The sequence below is a fragment of the Neopelma chrysocephalum genome, unplaced genomic scaffold, assembly GCF_003984885.1.
Source record: "Neopelma chrysocephalum unplaced genomic scaffold, ASM398488v2 Primary Assembly neopelma1_25, whole genome shotgun sequence".
NCBI classification, from domain to species: Eukaryota; Metazoa; Chordata; class Aves; order Passeriformes; family Pipridae; genus Neopelma; species Neopelma chrysocephalum.
Genome location: NW_020897694.1, coordinates 40,439,297 through 40,455,699, shown reverse-complemented (window position 1 = coordinate 40,455,699; position 16,403 = coordinate 40,439,297). Strand labels below are relative to the sequence as shown.

Sequence of the window (16,403 nt, the reverse complement as noted above, 5' to 3'; positions counted from 1 at the left end):
GCAGATCCACCAGCAGAGTAGCCACGGTAGTGCAGGGAAGGCAGCATGACTCCTGAATAAGCAGGGCTTTGCTGCTTTCAACCCTAAGGCAGCCCACCAACAAAGTGCTGCCCACGCTGCATGAGCATGTTGGTCCTGTCTGCCCTTAGCTTGGACTTGATTTCTGCACTCCAGTGCGTGGTGTGGGCAGGCCCAAAGCCATCTTGAATGAATGGTCGCCAAAAAGCAGATGGGAACTACTTGTTATGAGGCCGAAGTCTGCAGTAGGTCTTCCCTTAGACCTGCCCATCTTCTCAGGGTTCTCTTCCTCTGTATAAGTTTATTGGCATTACCTGTTCTAAAGAGGTTTGTTTTGTTTTTTCTCTTTAATTTTGTTCCAATCTGGAAATTATTTACTGAACCAGTGGCAGTACAAGGTCCTGCACAGCAAGAACAACTGGCCGCACATGTTGTACCTGGACTTTCACTTGTCCTTTTCTCATCCTAACATGCAAGTTCCCTGGCAGGGCTGCAAAAGACTTTTTGCCTTGATCTTTTCATGGCCTTCTATCTTTTCTTTCTGTGTCTCTTTCTTCCTTTGTAGACGACAGTAGCTCTACCTCAGAATGCTCTGTACTGTCAAAAAAGCGCTTTACACTGCAGGGCTTTACTAACCTGAAAAGTCAGAAAGGTAATTTTAAAAAAAAGCTAGACTGTCTTCTGTGTAAGGCTGTAATTGAAGTATCACCTTGTATGTGTGTGTAGCGTGATAGGTTTTCAGTGTACACACTAGCTTGTTCTTCTAAGGTCAAGCTAGGTTCCTGAGTCAGTGGCCGCTGATGGGGAGATTTCAAGAGAAAGCAGCTGCAGAGTAGGAGGGGGAGATGCAGCTGGGAAAAGTGAAACTGTTGGAGATGCAAGGGAAGGAGTGCAGTTTCCAATGTCTCCAATCTCACTGTCAAGGCCAAAGAAGGAGTGCCTCATTCCTGTAGAAAAACTAGAGGAAGGAAGTTGTCATCTGATCAGACACCTGGCCTGCCTCTAGCTTCAGTGGATCTGCCCCAAATGCACTTGTACTTGGCAAAAAGGAATCAAGGCTTTATAGGGTATTTCTGTATTGGCATCCCTTCTAACAAAACTCCCAAAGCATAACTACAGCAGAATGTGACTGACAATGTTGTTTTCCTGGATAGAAAAATAAATACAAATTTCTCTATTCTTCCAGAAATGGTCTTTACTTCTTTTTTTCTAAAACAAGCAATAGGAGTCTGAGACCTTTCTTGCTTCCTCCTGCCAAGTAATCGCACTGGTACAGTCACTTCTTGCTTCTAACAGCTGTCTTTGAACAGTATGAATTGCATTAAGATGATGGCACTTGTTCAAGAGCATGATATTTTTTCCCCGAAAACATCTTTCCAGAATGCCTTTTGAAACCTGATTACCTTTGAGTTCTTTCTGGAGAGACTCTAGGGTTGTCTATCTAATGCTAATGAGGTGAGCACTAATATCCCATGCTTGCCTTGACAGAAACTCCATCTCCTTCCGCTAAAAGCCAGACATTGCCAATGATCCTTCTTACAGGACCAGGTATTGCTGCAGCACTAGATTTCTATAAAAATGATTGCTTAATTTGGTAATGTTTCTCTAAAATTGAAGTTAATTGTATTCAGTTGATGTCTCATTCATTTAGAAAAGTTAACATATATTTTCATCTATTACTGTAGAATAAATTTGCCAATTTATTTTCAAATAACTACTTGTAAATAATTAATTTGTTCTTCTGCAATGGAACAATGACAACTAAAATTAGATTACAGAAATCCACTTGTTTTCCAGTGTAAACTCAAAGGTATTTAGCATGCAATCCACCTATTCTCTTTTTTCCAGTTCTTCAATATCTCTCTTCTGTTTTTTTTGCCTATTCATCCTCCTGCAGCTTCTCCTACCAGTCCTGACAAAAAAGCTAAACGGCATGAAGTAGTGAGTGACCCAACTCCTTTTGGTTTAAGAGGTACAGTGATACCACATCTTGTACTCCACAAATATCCACACATCCTTCATGTAATATGTTACATCAGAGTGCTGGGGATACCTGTAGGGTGCTGTTGTGTGCAGCAGTATTGATATCAATTGTTCTTCCAAGTGGATCTTTCAGGTTCTGTATACATTGTTTTTGATAGCAAAACCAGTTGAAGTTTTAACTTGATATCAAATAAAGTAGCATATGGCTAACTAGTTTTTAGGGGAAGACAGTGGGAAAGACGTCTGCTGCTGAAGAAATAACCAGAAGCTAGGTGTTCAATGACTTACAGGGGTGTCCAGTTGCTATGAGACACATGGTTTTCCATGTATTAGCATCCTTCTGTCACTGTGCCCCTTGTGGAAAGGATTTAACTTTTAAAAAAAGAAAAAAAAATCTGAAACTCATGTACCCAGATCACTGTCATGTGGAATTTCCATTTTAGATCTGCATTTCTTACTGTAGTCACTTCCCTGTTGCATCTTTCTTTGGGTGATAGTGGGCAATTCTCACCACCTTGTGAACCCCAGATGACTTAACTTGAACCCCTTGCAGCAGTTTGCCTCCTGTTCTCCTAGCTCACAGCTAAGCAGAGAACAGAAATGCATTTCAATTAAATGACCCATTTCTAACCAGTAAGGCTTTTGGTGAAGGTTTCAGTACAAATCCCTAGGGTTAATTCACTAGACAGGACAAGAAGAGCAGTCCTCCTCTTCCTGTCTCTTTCCACCACCATCTCCTTTAGAAAATATTCATCTAAAGGTGAAGTTGTTTCAACCTCTACCATCAACCTCCTCTCCAGATTTCCAAAGTCTTTGTCTTACCTGTGGAAATGCAGGTTCAGCTGCTGTGCTACAGAAACTATGCAACACCAGTCACCTTGTCTGAGCAGCAAGCAATGTAATCCTAGGCTGGACACATGCAGAAACACCACAGGGGTGGATATGAAAGTTGCAACGCTGATTTTCTGCAGGTAGCAGTCAAAACTCTGAGATCTCCAGGTACCATGGAAATCCTGAGGGCCCAGAAATGCTCTCTGCAGGAAAAGGGTGTTTTATGGCCCTTTCCATAGATGCTGGAATTTTCCAAGGAAGAGTCCTTGATCATTGGTAACTTACAGTAAAATTATTGAGTCCTTGGAACAGGGTTGTCTGATTTGCTGTTCTGTCCCAGCGCCTAGCACTTTATGAAACTGCTAAACCAACTAAATTAGTTTAAAACATCTACTAACTCCCCTTTGTCTTGCACCTTCCGATCTTTTTTCTGACACTTCATCTCTTCTCCTTCCCCAGTTCAAAGAGGGATAAGCAGGGAGCTGACCCAGGCATTTTGGGGTGAAACTGCACCAGATGATGGTCACAACTTCCCAGTGCACAATACATTGCCCCGACTCATTTCCTTTCACTGCTGTATTGCTCTGATTTGCATGCAGTGAGCTCAAGGAAAATGATTTAGTGTCAGAATCACATTGTAGGCAAGTCATAGCTCTGTGAAGAAACTTGAGACAGTTTCTGAAGAGAAGCATTAAATGGTTTTCCTGGCACCAGTCTTATCTAAACTCATTTCTGCATAACCTTGTCTTTTCTCAAGACTGCCTATCATTTTCTTACCTTTCCTGCCTTTATAGAGAGCTCTGACTTAGTCACACCATGCAGAATGCACACATACATATTGAATGTGCATGCGTAATTTCAGTGCCCATAGCGACCACTTCCCTTCCCAGTGCCATCTTGTATGGCAAGGAGGAGTAGTATTGTTGCTATGGCAGGATCAGGCCTGTCTGCTCTTAGCACATCAACACAATATAAGGAAAGAAAAGGCTGAGGAACAAGAGCTGTTACACAAAATTTACCAGATCAGCAGGCCAGTGAGTATGAGTCTACAGGCAGAGAACTTTGGTGATTTCCCTTTCTTTTTTGCGACTCATTGGTTCTGTTTCTAATGAGAGCTTGGAACAATTTTGAGAAATCGAGGGGGTTTTTTGTTGCTTTGTTCTTAACTTGGAAATAAAGGAAAGGGTTTCATCTGTGTCCAACAAGCCAACTAGATGATGTAAGTTTCCAAGGAAATTTTCATGGAATACAGTAGGAATTTATTACTCAGTTTCTTCACAGATGGAAATTCATTCTTAACCCTGGACAGGACCAAATAGGTCAGTACTTCTAATCTTGTGCAGGTCATCCAGCAGCACAGGCGAGGTAAAAATCCCACTCTGTTTGGTGTGCTCTGGGTGTGATTTGATTCTATGATTCTTAGATTTCTTTGGCTTTACTCTGGTGTTCAGTTTTTTCCTCATGCACTGGCATGACCAGCCTTGGAAGCAGTGAAGCACAAAAATGCTGGTGCTTTCTCAACTTAACTAATAGCTACGTAAAAGTGGGAGGTTTGTTCTTCCTTTCATTCTTTTCATTGAGTTTCATTGTTGTTACTATTTGACTTGAAACAAAATCTTACTTACAAATATTTGTCTCTTTTATTATGACTTTTTTTTTCATTATGAGCTCAACACATTTATTGGCAGCTACTGACATCAATATAAAGCATCCCACTAAAAACAAACTTACCGTACTTTTATTTGGAAAAGGATTTTGTGCACTCTGGATATGATTCAGCTTTATAAATAAATGAAATGCTTGACCCTGAGAGAATAAGGGATAAATGACAGGCGGGAGATTGTTCTTGTGATGTTTGGTGCAGTGACTTAACACCAAGATAACTCAGTGTGCTTAAATATCCTTGTGTCAGCCTGAACACCCTTAAATAATGAGCTGCCTCATCAGGTGAAGTACGCAGTGCTTGCAGCTTGTGTTGAATTTCTTGACAGCTCTAAGTGCTTAACGGTTGGAAGGAGGCATTCCCCATTCATCCCTTATTCCAGCAGGCTGTTTAGGTTGCTTTGGGTGACATCCCTTTGTGTCAACCTCTTCCCAAAAAGTGTACCTTTCTGTCTTCTATCTCCTCCCGAGAAAAAGAGTATCTACCCACCATTCATCTTTGTATAATATATATTTATTATACAAATATTTATATGTATTTGCTTTTTAGTCAGGAATTTGCATTCTCTCCATTTGTTTCCCTTTATATAAATCCAAAGGGCCAAATTCACGGCTGTGCATTGCTACAGCTCCATTTACTCTGATGGAAGCAGGCCAGCTTTTGCCAGCAATGAATTTCACCCAGTGACTGTAATAACTTTCGTCTGTACAGTTTTTCTCCTGTTCACGTTGACTGCTTTAAGAGCTTATCAGTGGGAAGAATATTCCTCCCAGTCGGTGGCTCACTGCTCCTAAGCTAACAGTCAGCTGTTTATTCCACAAGGTTGGGCCAAACCATCCCATTCTCTTGATGCATCTGAAGAAAATGACGGCTGGTCTAGTGCTGAAGAACCACTGAATTCATCAGATGCGGAGGAAGAAGGAGGAGGAGGAGGCGAGATGAAGCTGGTAACCAGAAATGCTTTGCTATTGAGCTAAGCAAGTGATACCAATGCATTGTGTGTGGCAATGTACAGGAATGCTTTTGAAGCTTGCTGGAAGGAAAGTGTCTGCCTTGAAATGCTCAGCTGGGCAAAATTCCTAGGGCAGTGGAGAAGATCCCCTTCTCCTGAATTGGCCCTGCATTTGTAAATTCGGAAGGTCCATCCGTGCCTTTGCGTACCTACAGACTAGTGAGTTGTGTCTGCTTATGCCATGCTACAGCAGTCAAATGATGACATGATCAGCTACTGTGTCAACAGGCTTCCACATGTACATCATGTCATGAGTTTACCAGCTTGGTATTGTTGGGGTTTTTTTCTTTTGATTTTATTTTATGTAGACATATGAATTAATTGTTGTAATGGAAGCATTTCACTGAATGTTTTTCAGGGTGTGAGAATTCATGTACTGAATTTGCATGTAATTAATCAGAGTTTTACTGCCTCAGTATGTATATTTACACCCTCTTCAGCATGTAGGTGCATGAGAAAGAAGGGAAAAGTACTATAATTTCATAACAAAAGCTGCAACGTACCTTAAAGTACTCAATAGAAATAATTTGTCTGTTTTTCCTCTGTGTGCATTTAGACTCCTGGTAAATATACAGTTGTGACTGATTATGAGAAAGGAGTTTCTGAAGAATTTACAGTGAAAAGTGGAGATCTAGTTCAACTGATTCGTGAAGGGGAGGATGGACTTTGGTACGCAGATCTGTGTTTGGAAATTTTTATACGCAGAACTGTGTTTGGAAGGCAGATGTTTAGGGCAAAACTTTCAAGGGCATCAAATGAAGCAATCAGACTCCTAATTTTATTTATATATATTTTTTAGGTATGTAAAGAACCTGAGCACTGGTAGTGAAGGTTGGATCCCAGCAAACAATGTGCTGATGCTCATAGGCAATTCAAAATCAGCTCAGTCTTTGAGCAGCTCTGGTAGGTATTTTAAATGAGATTATTGTGTCTCTGGAGATTCCTATTATCAAAGAATGTAATGAAAAACAACCACTATATAATATTTTCTTGTGGGGTTTTTTTTTCTTTCATTCTAGAATCAGGCACTGCCTCCAGCACTTTGAGCACATCATCAAGTTGCAGTGATAGCTGCAATGTCAGCAGTACCAGCTTCTCCGACATTAAGGGCTAATATGAAGTTTTCATTCCACTTCTATGGAAGGTGAATTCAGAGACTGTCATTTGCTGCAGCATTTTGGACATTGGACTCCATCAGAGAACCACCAATTCTGTGTTGCCAGCTCTGAGTATTTTTAGTGGTGACTTTTACAGGTTCTCACAGAAGATCCCAATGAAAAGTGCATGGAATGTGAAGTTGTAAATAAAAGTTAAATGATTTGAAATAGGGTTTTGTAGAGGTTTATGCTCTGAAGTCTGAAGCTGCCGAGCTGTTAGCCTGAAACGCATTTTCTTCTTGATACACAATCAGGTTTCTGCAGAACTGAAATTTAATTTCGTAACAGCCAGAATCTGAATGTGAGCAAACAAAATGTGTTCAGTGCTCAATGCTCATTATAAACTAATAACACAGCCATCACTCTACAGGATAAGTATGAGGAAAATAAATCCAAGTTTACAATTTCTTGTCCCCAAAAACCCTTTTCTCCAGGGACATACCTCAGTCAATGCAGTGAATGGGACTCCTACAGCAACAACGGAGGAGGTTTGGTTCACCCTTTTATCTTGGGTCTTCAGGGTATTCGTCTGCTCCCTAGAGACTGGGATGCGGATATGACCAATTCGCTGACCACAACAGCATCAAAAGAAACTATTATTTTATCCTTTCCAACCTTTTAATGATGTGTGCAATGGAACAGCTCTTTTCTGAGGTATTTTGGTCTCACAACCAAATTCTTTACCAAGATCACTGTGTTTACATAGCCTTGGCAATTTCATAGTATCTTTTTCCTTACATAGGTGCACAATGATACACAAATGATCTTATTCACTAAATGATTTTTTAATAAATGGTAATTGCATGGTTACTTTCAGCTCTCGCAATTAACATGCAGTTACAGACAGGGGAAACTATTGTGGCTGCACTGTGGGTCAAGAGCCTTCCTTCAGTCAAACCTATGAAGGCTGGAAATCCAGTGTATTTTCAGTCTGCATAGTGTTTGTTCCAGATTCATTGAAAGAGCAAAAAAACCCAGTGACATAATTTTTCTATAAAAGGGGAGCACAGGAGAAAATCTTAGAGAATAGTCAGATTTATGCTACAGATAAATATTTCTTTTTTTTTTTTAAGGAAAGGTGATGCTAAACTTAACGCTTTTCAAGATATGATGTAAGCCAATATTGTAAGTTTTCATGTTGTCAGACATTTTTTGCACATCATCCTTAAAAACAAAACTGTGTGCATGTATAGAATACTGTGTTCATTTCTGTCTAGCTCTCAAATATTTTTGCTTATATGAAAACAGGTTTTTAACTGGTTCATGTATCATATTATTTAAAAATAAAGTGGGCACTAAGAGCATAATTTTTCAGAAGTGCTAAGCACAGTAGATTATGTTAATGAGAACTACTGGTAATCATCAGACCCTCTGATGGCTGAGCCCCGAAGTATATCTTTATGCCAAAATTTTATGTTTTAGAGGCTGCAGCTTAGGAAAGGTAAATGACAAACGCTCCTAAGAATGATTTTACACCTGGGTTGTGAAAGCAACCCTACCCCAGACACAATCAAAATGCAGCTGACCATGGTCAGTACAAATTGAAACGTATATATATATATACACACGCATATATTTATGCACATATATATGTGCATGTATGTGCTTGTGTGTATATATGTGTGTGTGTGTGTAGATATGTATATGTGTGTAGATATCAATGTAAAAGATGTATTTATAGTCTTCATGCTGCTGAATGCGTCACTTTACAATTCATAAATACTTAGGTTTCTTGCAATACTGCAATATAAAGGCTGATCAGAGTTTTACTTCAGCCAACTTTTTCAATGCAGAAATCCTCTGATCTTTTTTTTAATTATCCCATATAATACTGTGCTGACCAAGAATATTTAGTCTGATATTTAACAATTAAATGGCAACATGAGATTCAGCTTATCTTCATCTATGTAAATTATTTTGTAAATTATCTGTAACATAATTTGCTTATATATTGCTGTCATTGCTAGGATGAGACTGATGTTTCATTTCTCCCTGCAGCCTCATTTGTGTTATTTCAATGGTTTTCTCCACATCATTGCACTTTAATACAACCCATTTCACCATTTCCTTTTTTACTGCTGTTGTGAATTAGAAGTTCAAAGTCAGAGGTCTCTACTGTAATTAATTTGAATAAATTTCAGCACTTCTTGCTGAATGCCTTTATATAGACATTCTCTGGGGTTTATTTTGTCTCACAGTCTTGAAAGCTTCTTTATCATATAAAAACAGAGAGAGGCTGGAGGAATTGGAACAAAAAAACAGGGCTGTCTAGCTGTTGCTTGTCAGGGTCTGTGTGTTCCAGTCCTCTGCTTGTTCATTCTGGGACCATCTCAGAGAAACACCATTTCACCCTTGTGCTCTGGTCTCCCTTACCTGGCACTGGGGAATTAAAGCAGGTTGGGGATAAAAACTGAAAGCCGTTACCAGGTAATTGGATTGACTCCCTTTTTCCCATACACCCTTTAATGAAAGAAGGCACATGGCCCTTGGGTTTTCCTGAAGAAAGCTGTGTATCCCATTTGTTCGCCTTCTCCTGTAGGCATGCTCCTCTTGATCCTATGGTCTTAAAAGAACAAGTTGGAGGTCCATATCTGGCCACAGCTGGGTGAGAAACAAGACACCATGTTCACTTTTGCAGCATCTGAAGAGGAACATGTTCACACATCCACTGATTAATGACTTTAAGGACCATCATACCATGGTAGAAGGTGAATTTCACACTGACTGGAGTGATTTGGGCTGAGTGGGTGGCCATGCGCATTACACAATCCAGTTAAGGTGTTATTAGGGTTTGATTGCTTTTTGTTTACTCTTGTTAACATAACAGCTCCCTCTGTAGTATATAGTCCTACTTTTCTGAGTAGAGCCATATCATACTTGCTAGACAAAAAGAATGAAAGAATTCCAGCCCAGATTTACCTTAGTGGAAAATAAAGAGTTTTCTGTATAAAAACCTAATAATAATTGATTTCTTAGATCACTGGCTGAAAGTTTGAGCACAGTCTTTCATAGGCACAGAAGAAGCTTGCTAGTTGGAACACAAACCCTTTTCTCTGTACTGCGCAGATGTTGTCATTGAGCGAAACTGACAATGTTGGACCATAGCTCACATCACTTACCTCAAAATGACAGGGACTCCAATTACCCTCCTCAGTCATACGTCAGATGATGTTATGAACTGCACTGTGAAGTCTGGAGTGTCTGCACAAGTGCCCAGAATTAACAGCGTCCCTAGATGTGTATGGGCGAATGCCAGATCTGCCTGGAACAAGGAAGCTACCCAAACTCAATTCCCTCAATTAAGGATGTAGGAATAAAAGAGCCGCGTTGTGTTGTCCCTTAAGACCTCGTGTAAACTGAGTCTAGAGACCATATTATCAAAATAAGGTGTTTAGATGTTGAAGCAGCTTCTCCAGGCTTTCATTTGAAAGGAGATGAATGTTTATTCGTTCCACATCCATTGACAAGACAGCAAGGTCCCCAGCTGCATTTAAAAGACTACTAGACTAGATTTGCCAGTGGTGCTGTTGCAGCTGTGATGGTCTCAGGACACAGTCATGAAAACCTCTGTAGCAGAGTTAATATCTCTCATTGCCAACTGAGATTGGTGGCATGAAACAAACAAACTTTGTGGCACGCTGCCTTTATCTTTTTTTTTCTTCCTTTATTCTCTAGGTATCTTCAAATATTCCCCTCAAGCAACAAAAGAAAAGAAAGAACATCAAAACTAAAAACTACAGTGTTAAGCATTTGTAATCAGAGCTGGTCGCAAAAAAAAATCAAAAATATTCTATCCCAATTTCTATTTCCTCTTTTTGAGAATAATTGCTGTATGGACATACAGAACTCCATCAAGCAGGCAAGTAATTTTCTCCTGGAAAGAACTAGTTCTTTTTGAGGTCTAAATCCCAAATAATTTGCTTTAAAGTTTAGCAGCTTGATACTTATATAATTATAGATTACTACAACAGAAACGAAATTATTGACTTCATCACAGGCTTGGCTTGCTTTTAATTATTCTGATGAATGAATAATGGCAAACTATTATTATTATTGGAGATTTAAATTTAATTTTCTGTGAATTTCTGAGGCAGCTCATTCCAAAGGCATTCTTACCTAGACACAGCCTTGTCAACTTACTCAAATGTTCTCTTACAGCCTCTTCGAAATGGAATTTATTAATGTATTTTTTAATTGTTTCTGAGTGCTGACTAGAAAACTCATGCTTAAATGACCAGTGACTTGTTGGATCAGATCAAGTTGCCCAGTTCCAAATAGCTTCCATACGTCTTCTCTCCGACCCAAAATATGAAACTAAAAATAGAAAAATTGTGTTTTTCTTTTAAAAATGTAAGTAGGAAACAAAGCAAAAATTAAGAAGGACATGTTCTAAGACATCAGTTCATCATGTCTTCCAGGCTAATGTTTTTTGCTTTAGATTTTTTTATTTCACATTGTAACATTTTTCATGTTTAATTTTTTTAACTATTTATTTTTTTAAATAGAGCAACTTTGGCACATCAAACACATACACTAAAAATATCATAATATTTTTTGAGCAGCTGTTGCCAGACTGATTCTAGTAGCACCCATGAGCAGCAGGGGTGCATGTTTGCATTAATATATATTCACTTTTAATTGAATAGCAGATTATTTTTCTTGAAATTGCTCAGAAAACATAAGCCAAGGCTAAAGCCTGCACTGGCAAGATTTATGGAGCAGGACACCAGGGCAATTTTCATGAACTACAGCAGGACTACACAGGAAGGAAAAGTAACACTTACGGGAAGGAAACACTTCTGGGAAACAAAAGCAAACTGATGTTTGCTGCTCTGGGTGGTTGTCATGGTTTAGCCCTAGCCAGCAGCTAACCACCATGCAGCTGCTCACTCACTCCCTCCCACCCTGTGGGCTGGGGAGGAGAATCAGGAACAGAAAGTAGGACTTGTGGGTTGAGATAAGAACACTTCAATAATTGGAACAAAGTAAAATATAGTAATACTAAAGATAATGATATAATAACAACAACAATAATAGTAACAGAGAGAGAAAAGCCAAGAAAGGATAAGTGCTGCACAATGCAATTAGTCAGCACCTGCAGAAGGATGCCCCCCCCATCACTGATCAGCAATTGGCCCCTTCCAGGAAACTCCTCAGTTTGTATCATGGGCATCATGTTCTATGGTGTGGAATGTCCCTTTGGCCAGTTTGGGTCACCTATCCTGGCCGTGCTCCCTCACAGCTTCTTGTGCAGGTCCTCACTGGCAGAGTGTGAAACACTGAAAAGTCCCTGACTTAGGATAAGCACTACTTAGCAACAGCCAAAACATCAGCGTGTTATCAACATTATCCTCATAATGAATTCAAAAAACTCAGCATTGTAGCAGCTACTAAGAAGAAAATGAACTCTGCCCCAGCCAAAACCAGAACAGCACTTTATTCTATACCACATACATCATTCCAAGTCCCACACTATCAAATACCCCATCACCTTTCCCATCTTTTGATAGTTATACACACAGATACCATTCTCTTAGTCTATAGACCATACTTATAAAAGTCCACTGAGTTCATTTAGTTCATGACCTTGGTCTCCATCTGTCATAACAGTCTTTCAGGGCAGGAAAGATGGCATGTGGTATTTGGATTGTTGCATGATGAAGCGAGTTCTGATTCCATCACCGCTGCACAAACATCAGTTGCATGATGTGAAGAGGGGACCCTCCCTTTGAAATTCAACCCAGCATGTGTAACCGGGGTGCCAGGAGGAGCTGTGTGCTTCAGAAGCAATCACTGCCAAAGTGGCCCTGACACCTTCATAAGCTGCCAGTGTCTCTTTATCAGCGGCAGTATAGCGGGCTTTGGATCCTCTGGTGTCAACCTTGAGTTTCCCCTGTGCTTTCTGCCAGAGGCTCCAGATAGGACTGTTCTTCCTGGCTGTGGTGTAAAGCACATTCTTTACGTTTTGCCCTGTTTGCACTGAACCGAGGGCTACTGCATGAACTATCTCCTCCTGGATTTGTTCAAAGGCTTGTTCTTGCTCAGGATGAAACCATTTGAAATCATTCTTCTTCCTGGTCATTTGGTAGAGAGAGATGACAATCAGACAATTGGGATGCGCATTCTCCAGAAACCTGCAACACCTAGGAAAGCTGTGTTTGTTTCTAGCTAGCTGGTGGAGACATTGCTGTTATTTGGTTGATCACATCCATTGGATGTGGCAACACCCATCTTGCCATTGTATTCCCTAAAACTGAATTTCCTGTGCACATCCCTTGACCTTTACTTTGTTTTATGGCAAAACTGCCTTTCAGAAGGCTTTAACTATTTTCTTCCCTTTCTCAAAAACTTCTTTTGCTGTATCATCCCACATGACAATATTATCGATACATTGCAGATGTTCCAGAGCTTCAACCTATTCCAGTGCAGTCTGGATGTGTCCATGGCAGATGGTAACCCTGTGCTTACGCCCCCCGGTCAGTCAGTTTCAGCTGCACTGGACACCCCTCCAAGTGAAATCGAACTGGAGTGTGAGTAGCCCCAGTGCTTGTTAACAGAATTTTAGCAGTTTCAGAGCCTGTTGCTGGGATTTGAATCCCTCTCTTCCTCCTTTGAGTAGCAGTGCTTGTCATGGGGTTTGGGGCCAGGCTGGTTTTAAGGGTATTCAAAGGATACTAAAATCATTTAAAATTTTCAAATGCTGCTTTAATCAGTCTGGAGGGCTTCTGAAGATAGAAGACTGGTAGGCAGGTAGGCACAGAGGGAGGGAGAGAGGAGTCTCCTCAATAGACTGGTTCTGCAAGGAGAAAAGGCTAAAGGTGTAATTTGTAATAATTCCCAATAGATGGCTCCCGAAATACAGAGGTCATGGCAATGCTGAGAACACACCAGACTAGTTTCACAACCAGCAATTCTATCAGACCATAAGCCAATACTGTGAAGTACAACAAAATTACAGCCATAGCCCAGGCCCCACAGGCGATGAACACCAAAACAGCGAACAAATGCTGCAAGTAAGGTACTGCATAACACAACCCTGAGAACAAGCACAGCCACTCTGATGGCAAATAGATCAACATTGGGACCAGTGACTATTAAACCAATGCAATGAAAGCTTATAATGAATTTAATTTAATATGCTCTGGTTGGATCAGTTGTTAACTTTCCAGGCCCCACATTGGGCACCAACGGGGTTATTGTGGTTTAACCCCAGCCTGCAACTAAGTACCAGGCAACCGCTCACTCACTGCCCACCTCCCTACGGGATGAGGAGGAGAATCAGGACAAAAAGACAAAGTAAAATTTGTGGGTTGAAATAAGAACAATTAAATAATTAAAACAAAATAAAATATAATAATATTAATAATAATAATAATATAATAATAATAATAATAATAGTATAAAAAGGAGACACAGAGAGAGAGAGAGAGAGAGAGAGAAACCCATGAGAAACAAGTGATGCACAATACAATTGCTCATCATCCACTGACCGATGCCCAACCCATTCCCAGGCAGCGATTGTCCCCTTTCAGCCAACTTCCCAGTTTGTCTACTGAACGTGACATCCTATGGTATGGAATATCCCTTTGGCCAGCTTGGATCACCTGTCCTGACCATGCTCCCTCACAGCTTCTTGTGCACCTGCTCACTGGCAGAGCATGGCAAACTGAAAAGTCCCTGACAGGGTAAGCACTGCTCAGCAACAGCCAAAACATCAGTGTGTTATCAATATTATCCTCATACTGAATCCAAAACCCAGCACTGTACCAGCTACTCAGAAGAAAATTAATTCTGTCAGCTGAAACCAGGAACCTTGGGGTCTAAGACAGTAAGGAAAACAGCTCTTTAAGCAAAGAACTGGTCCAGCTGAAGTTAGTAGGAAACACCTTTGTGATGAGATCTCTGAGTGTGAACTTCTTGAGCTGTAACATAGTCCTGGGAGTGCTGAATCCGTGGTGACCCTCCTGAGGTTCATCCCTGATGGAACCTAATTGCATGAATTGTTTTTGGAAGAAGGATGGTCCCCATGTGAATTGACTCTTGTTCCCAGCACTTGGTCTCCTTCCTGGGCTCTAAAAATAATAACTGAGTGTTCCCAAGAAATAAAAGCAAAATCTTTCATGTTTAAGAGATGCCAAGAGAGGAAGGAAGACAAAATGAAAATACTGCATCAGTCCTAAAGGATGTACAGGATCTGCACATTATGAAGAAAGCGAGGGGGTACCATGGTGTAGAGGTGCTGCAATGCCACTCTGGAGTGGCAGCCACCTCACCATCCCCAGCAGGGAGATACCCACCCAGCCTAAGGAAATGCAGGGAGTGGAGGGCATAGCTGCAGACCCAGGCTGGCCTCAGGTATGGAAGGCAGAGCTTCACGCTCTGATCTGTGTGACTCATTCAACTAGATGGGGCTAGGTCTTTCCCCAAGAAGATGAAACAACAAGAAACTTTCAAACACCTCCAATAAGCTTAGGTTTGGTCTTGCTAAGCTGAATACACACTTCCTATTTTCAACTCACTTGCCACAGCCAAGTTAAACAAGGAGGATTGTGTTGGCAGGCTCTGAGGTATGGAGAGGGTTCCCAAAAAGCAGCATAGGGCTGCTGTAGCTTCTTTTGCATTCCAGTAACTGGCCTCTTTCCTCTGCCTGGGACAGCACTGCCCATCTGTTTCCAGCTGTCCCAGGAACAGGACTGCTGGGAATTAGCCAGGCTGTGATCCAGAGAAGTGCCTGGATGCTGCCTCTTGGGAAAGTGGTTCTGAAGCAGGACATCCAGCTATGTGCACCACCACTAAACAGGACTACGTGCAAACAGCCAGGAGCCTGACCTTCCTAAGCAATCATGACTTCTGCAGGAAGTTATGCTGAATGTGGGCAGCAAAGTGAAAATCCAGCTGTTGCTTTCCTTTGCTGTAGCATTCAGAGGCAGGGGTGAACCTCTTTCCGTTCCACACAGGAAGGGGAGAACAGCCTGGAAAACACATTGCCTTTAGGCAATGCTTCACTTCTCATAGACAAACATGCTCTTTACCTTGCTGCTATCTTAAGTAAATATTTCCCCAAGAATGCTGTCAGCTCTCCAGTCTGATGCCATTAATTGATTTCCATTAAATCAGGGGACTGCTTATGTTCCAGATAAAACATTGTCTGCAGATTAGCTCCTCAAAGCCCTGTTGTTAGTAATAAAGTACAACGTGGATCAGCTCGGCACCTCTTCCAGCTACTCCAGCTTGTGCAGGCTACATAGGTCTGGCAGTAAAGATGGAGAGAAACAGTGTAGGGTGTCTCTTGCTGGTTAATTAGTGTCTCCAAGCAAATTCTGGCACAAGTGCAGAGTTTCAACTGGTGATAGAGAAATGGGAGAAGACAGATGGCAGTGGTTCCATCATACTCCAAAGCACTGAAAGGCTGTATCTTGACTGCCGATGTAAGATAAATATCACATCGCTGCTCTCTGCATGTGAGGCTATAGGGCCAAGTTAATGCCTGTCCTATGTATGCAGGGTCCCAGCATTTATGTTTGTCATGAAAAAGGTGTGTTAGATGGAAAATGAAGGCCCAGGGGTAGAAGTCTATGTAATCAGCATAGCCTTTGCACAGGTCAGGAGAGCACACTTCAAAACCAAGCTCCCTGCTTGTGTGAAAAGGGCACATGCAAATCCTTCGGCTCAGCTCTCCAGGCTGTCATGGATCTTTTGCTGTTTCCATGACTCGCCGGCCCCTCCTCTGGCTCCAAGC

The 16,403-nt window shown here is 41.1% G+C and overlaps 1 protein-coding gene across 9 annotated transcripts in view; it reads left to right on the top strand.

Moving 5' to 3' along the window:
- The window catches only part of MCF2L (MCF.2 cell line derived transforming sequence like), a 162,921-nt gene extending 154,090 nt beyond the window's left edge, over window positions 1–8,831 (top strand). For 5 of the 9 annotated variants that reach the window (XM_027675055.1, XM_027675059.1, XM_027675060.1 and 2 more), the window contains 7 exons: window positions 584–670; window positions 1,507–1,566; window positions 1,916–1,990; window positions 5,318–5,442; window positions 6,064–6,176; window positions 6,307–6,410; window positions 6,527–8,831. In XM_027675055.1, the coding sequence (XP_027530856.1) occupies window positions 584–670; window positions 1,507–1,566; window positions 1,916–1,990; window positions 5,318–5,442; window positions 6,064–6,176; window positions 6,307–6,410; window positions 6,527–6,621 (659 nt within the window). In that variant the 3' untranslated portion in view covers window positions 6,622–8,831. The remainder of the gene's footprint in view (window positions 1–583; window positions 671–1,506; window positions 1,567–1,915; window positions 1,991–5,317; window positions 5,443–6,063; window positions 6,177–6,306; window positions 6,411–6,526) is intronic. The other 4 variants (XM_027675063.1, XM_027675064.1, XM_027675057.1 and 1 more) reach the window with 3 other exon arrangements.
- Window positions 8,832–16,403: the final 7,572 nt, after the last annotated feature.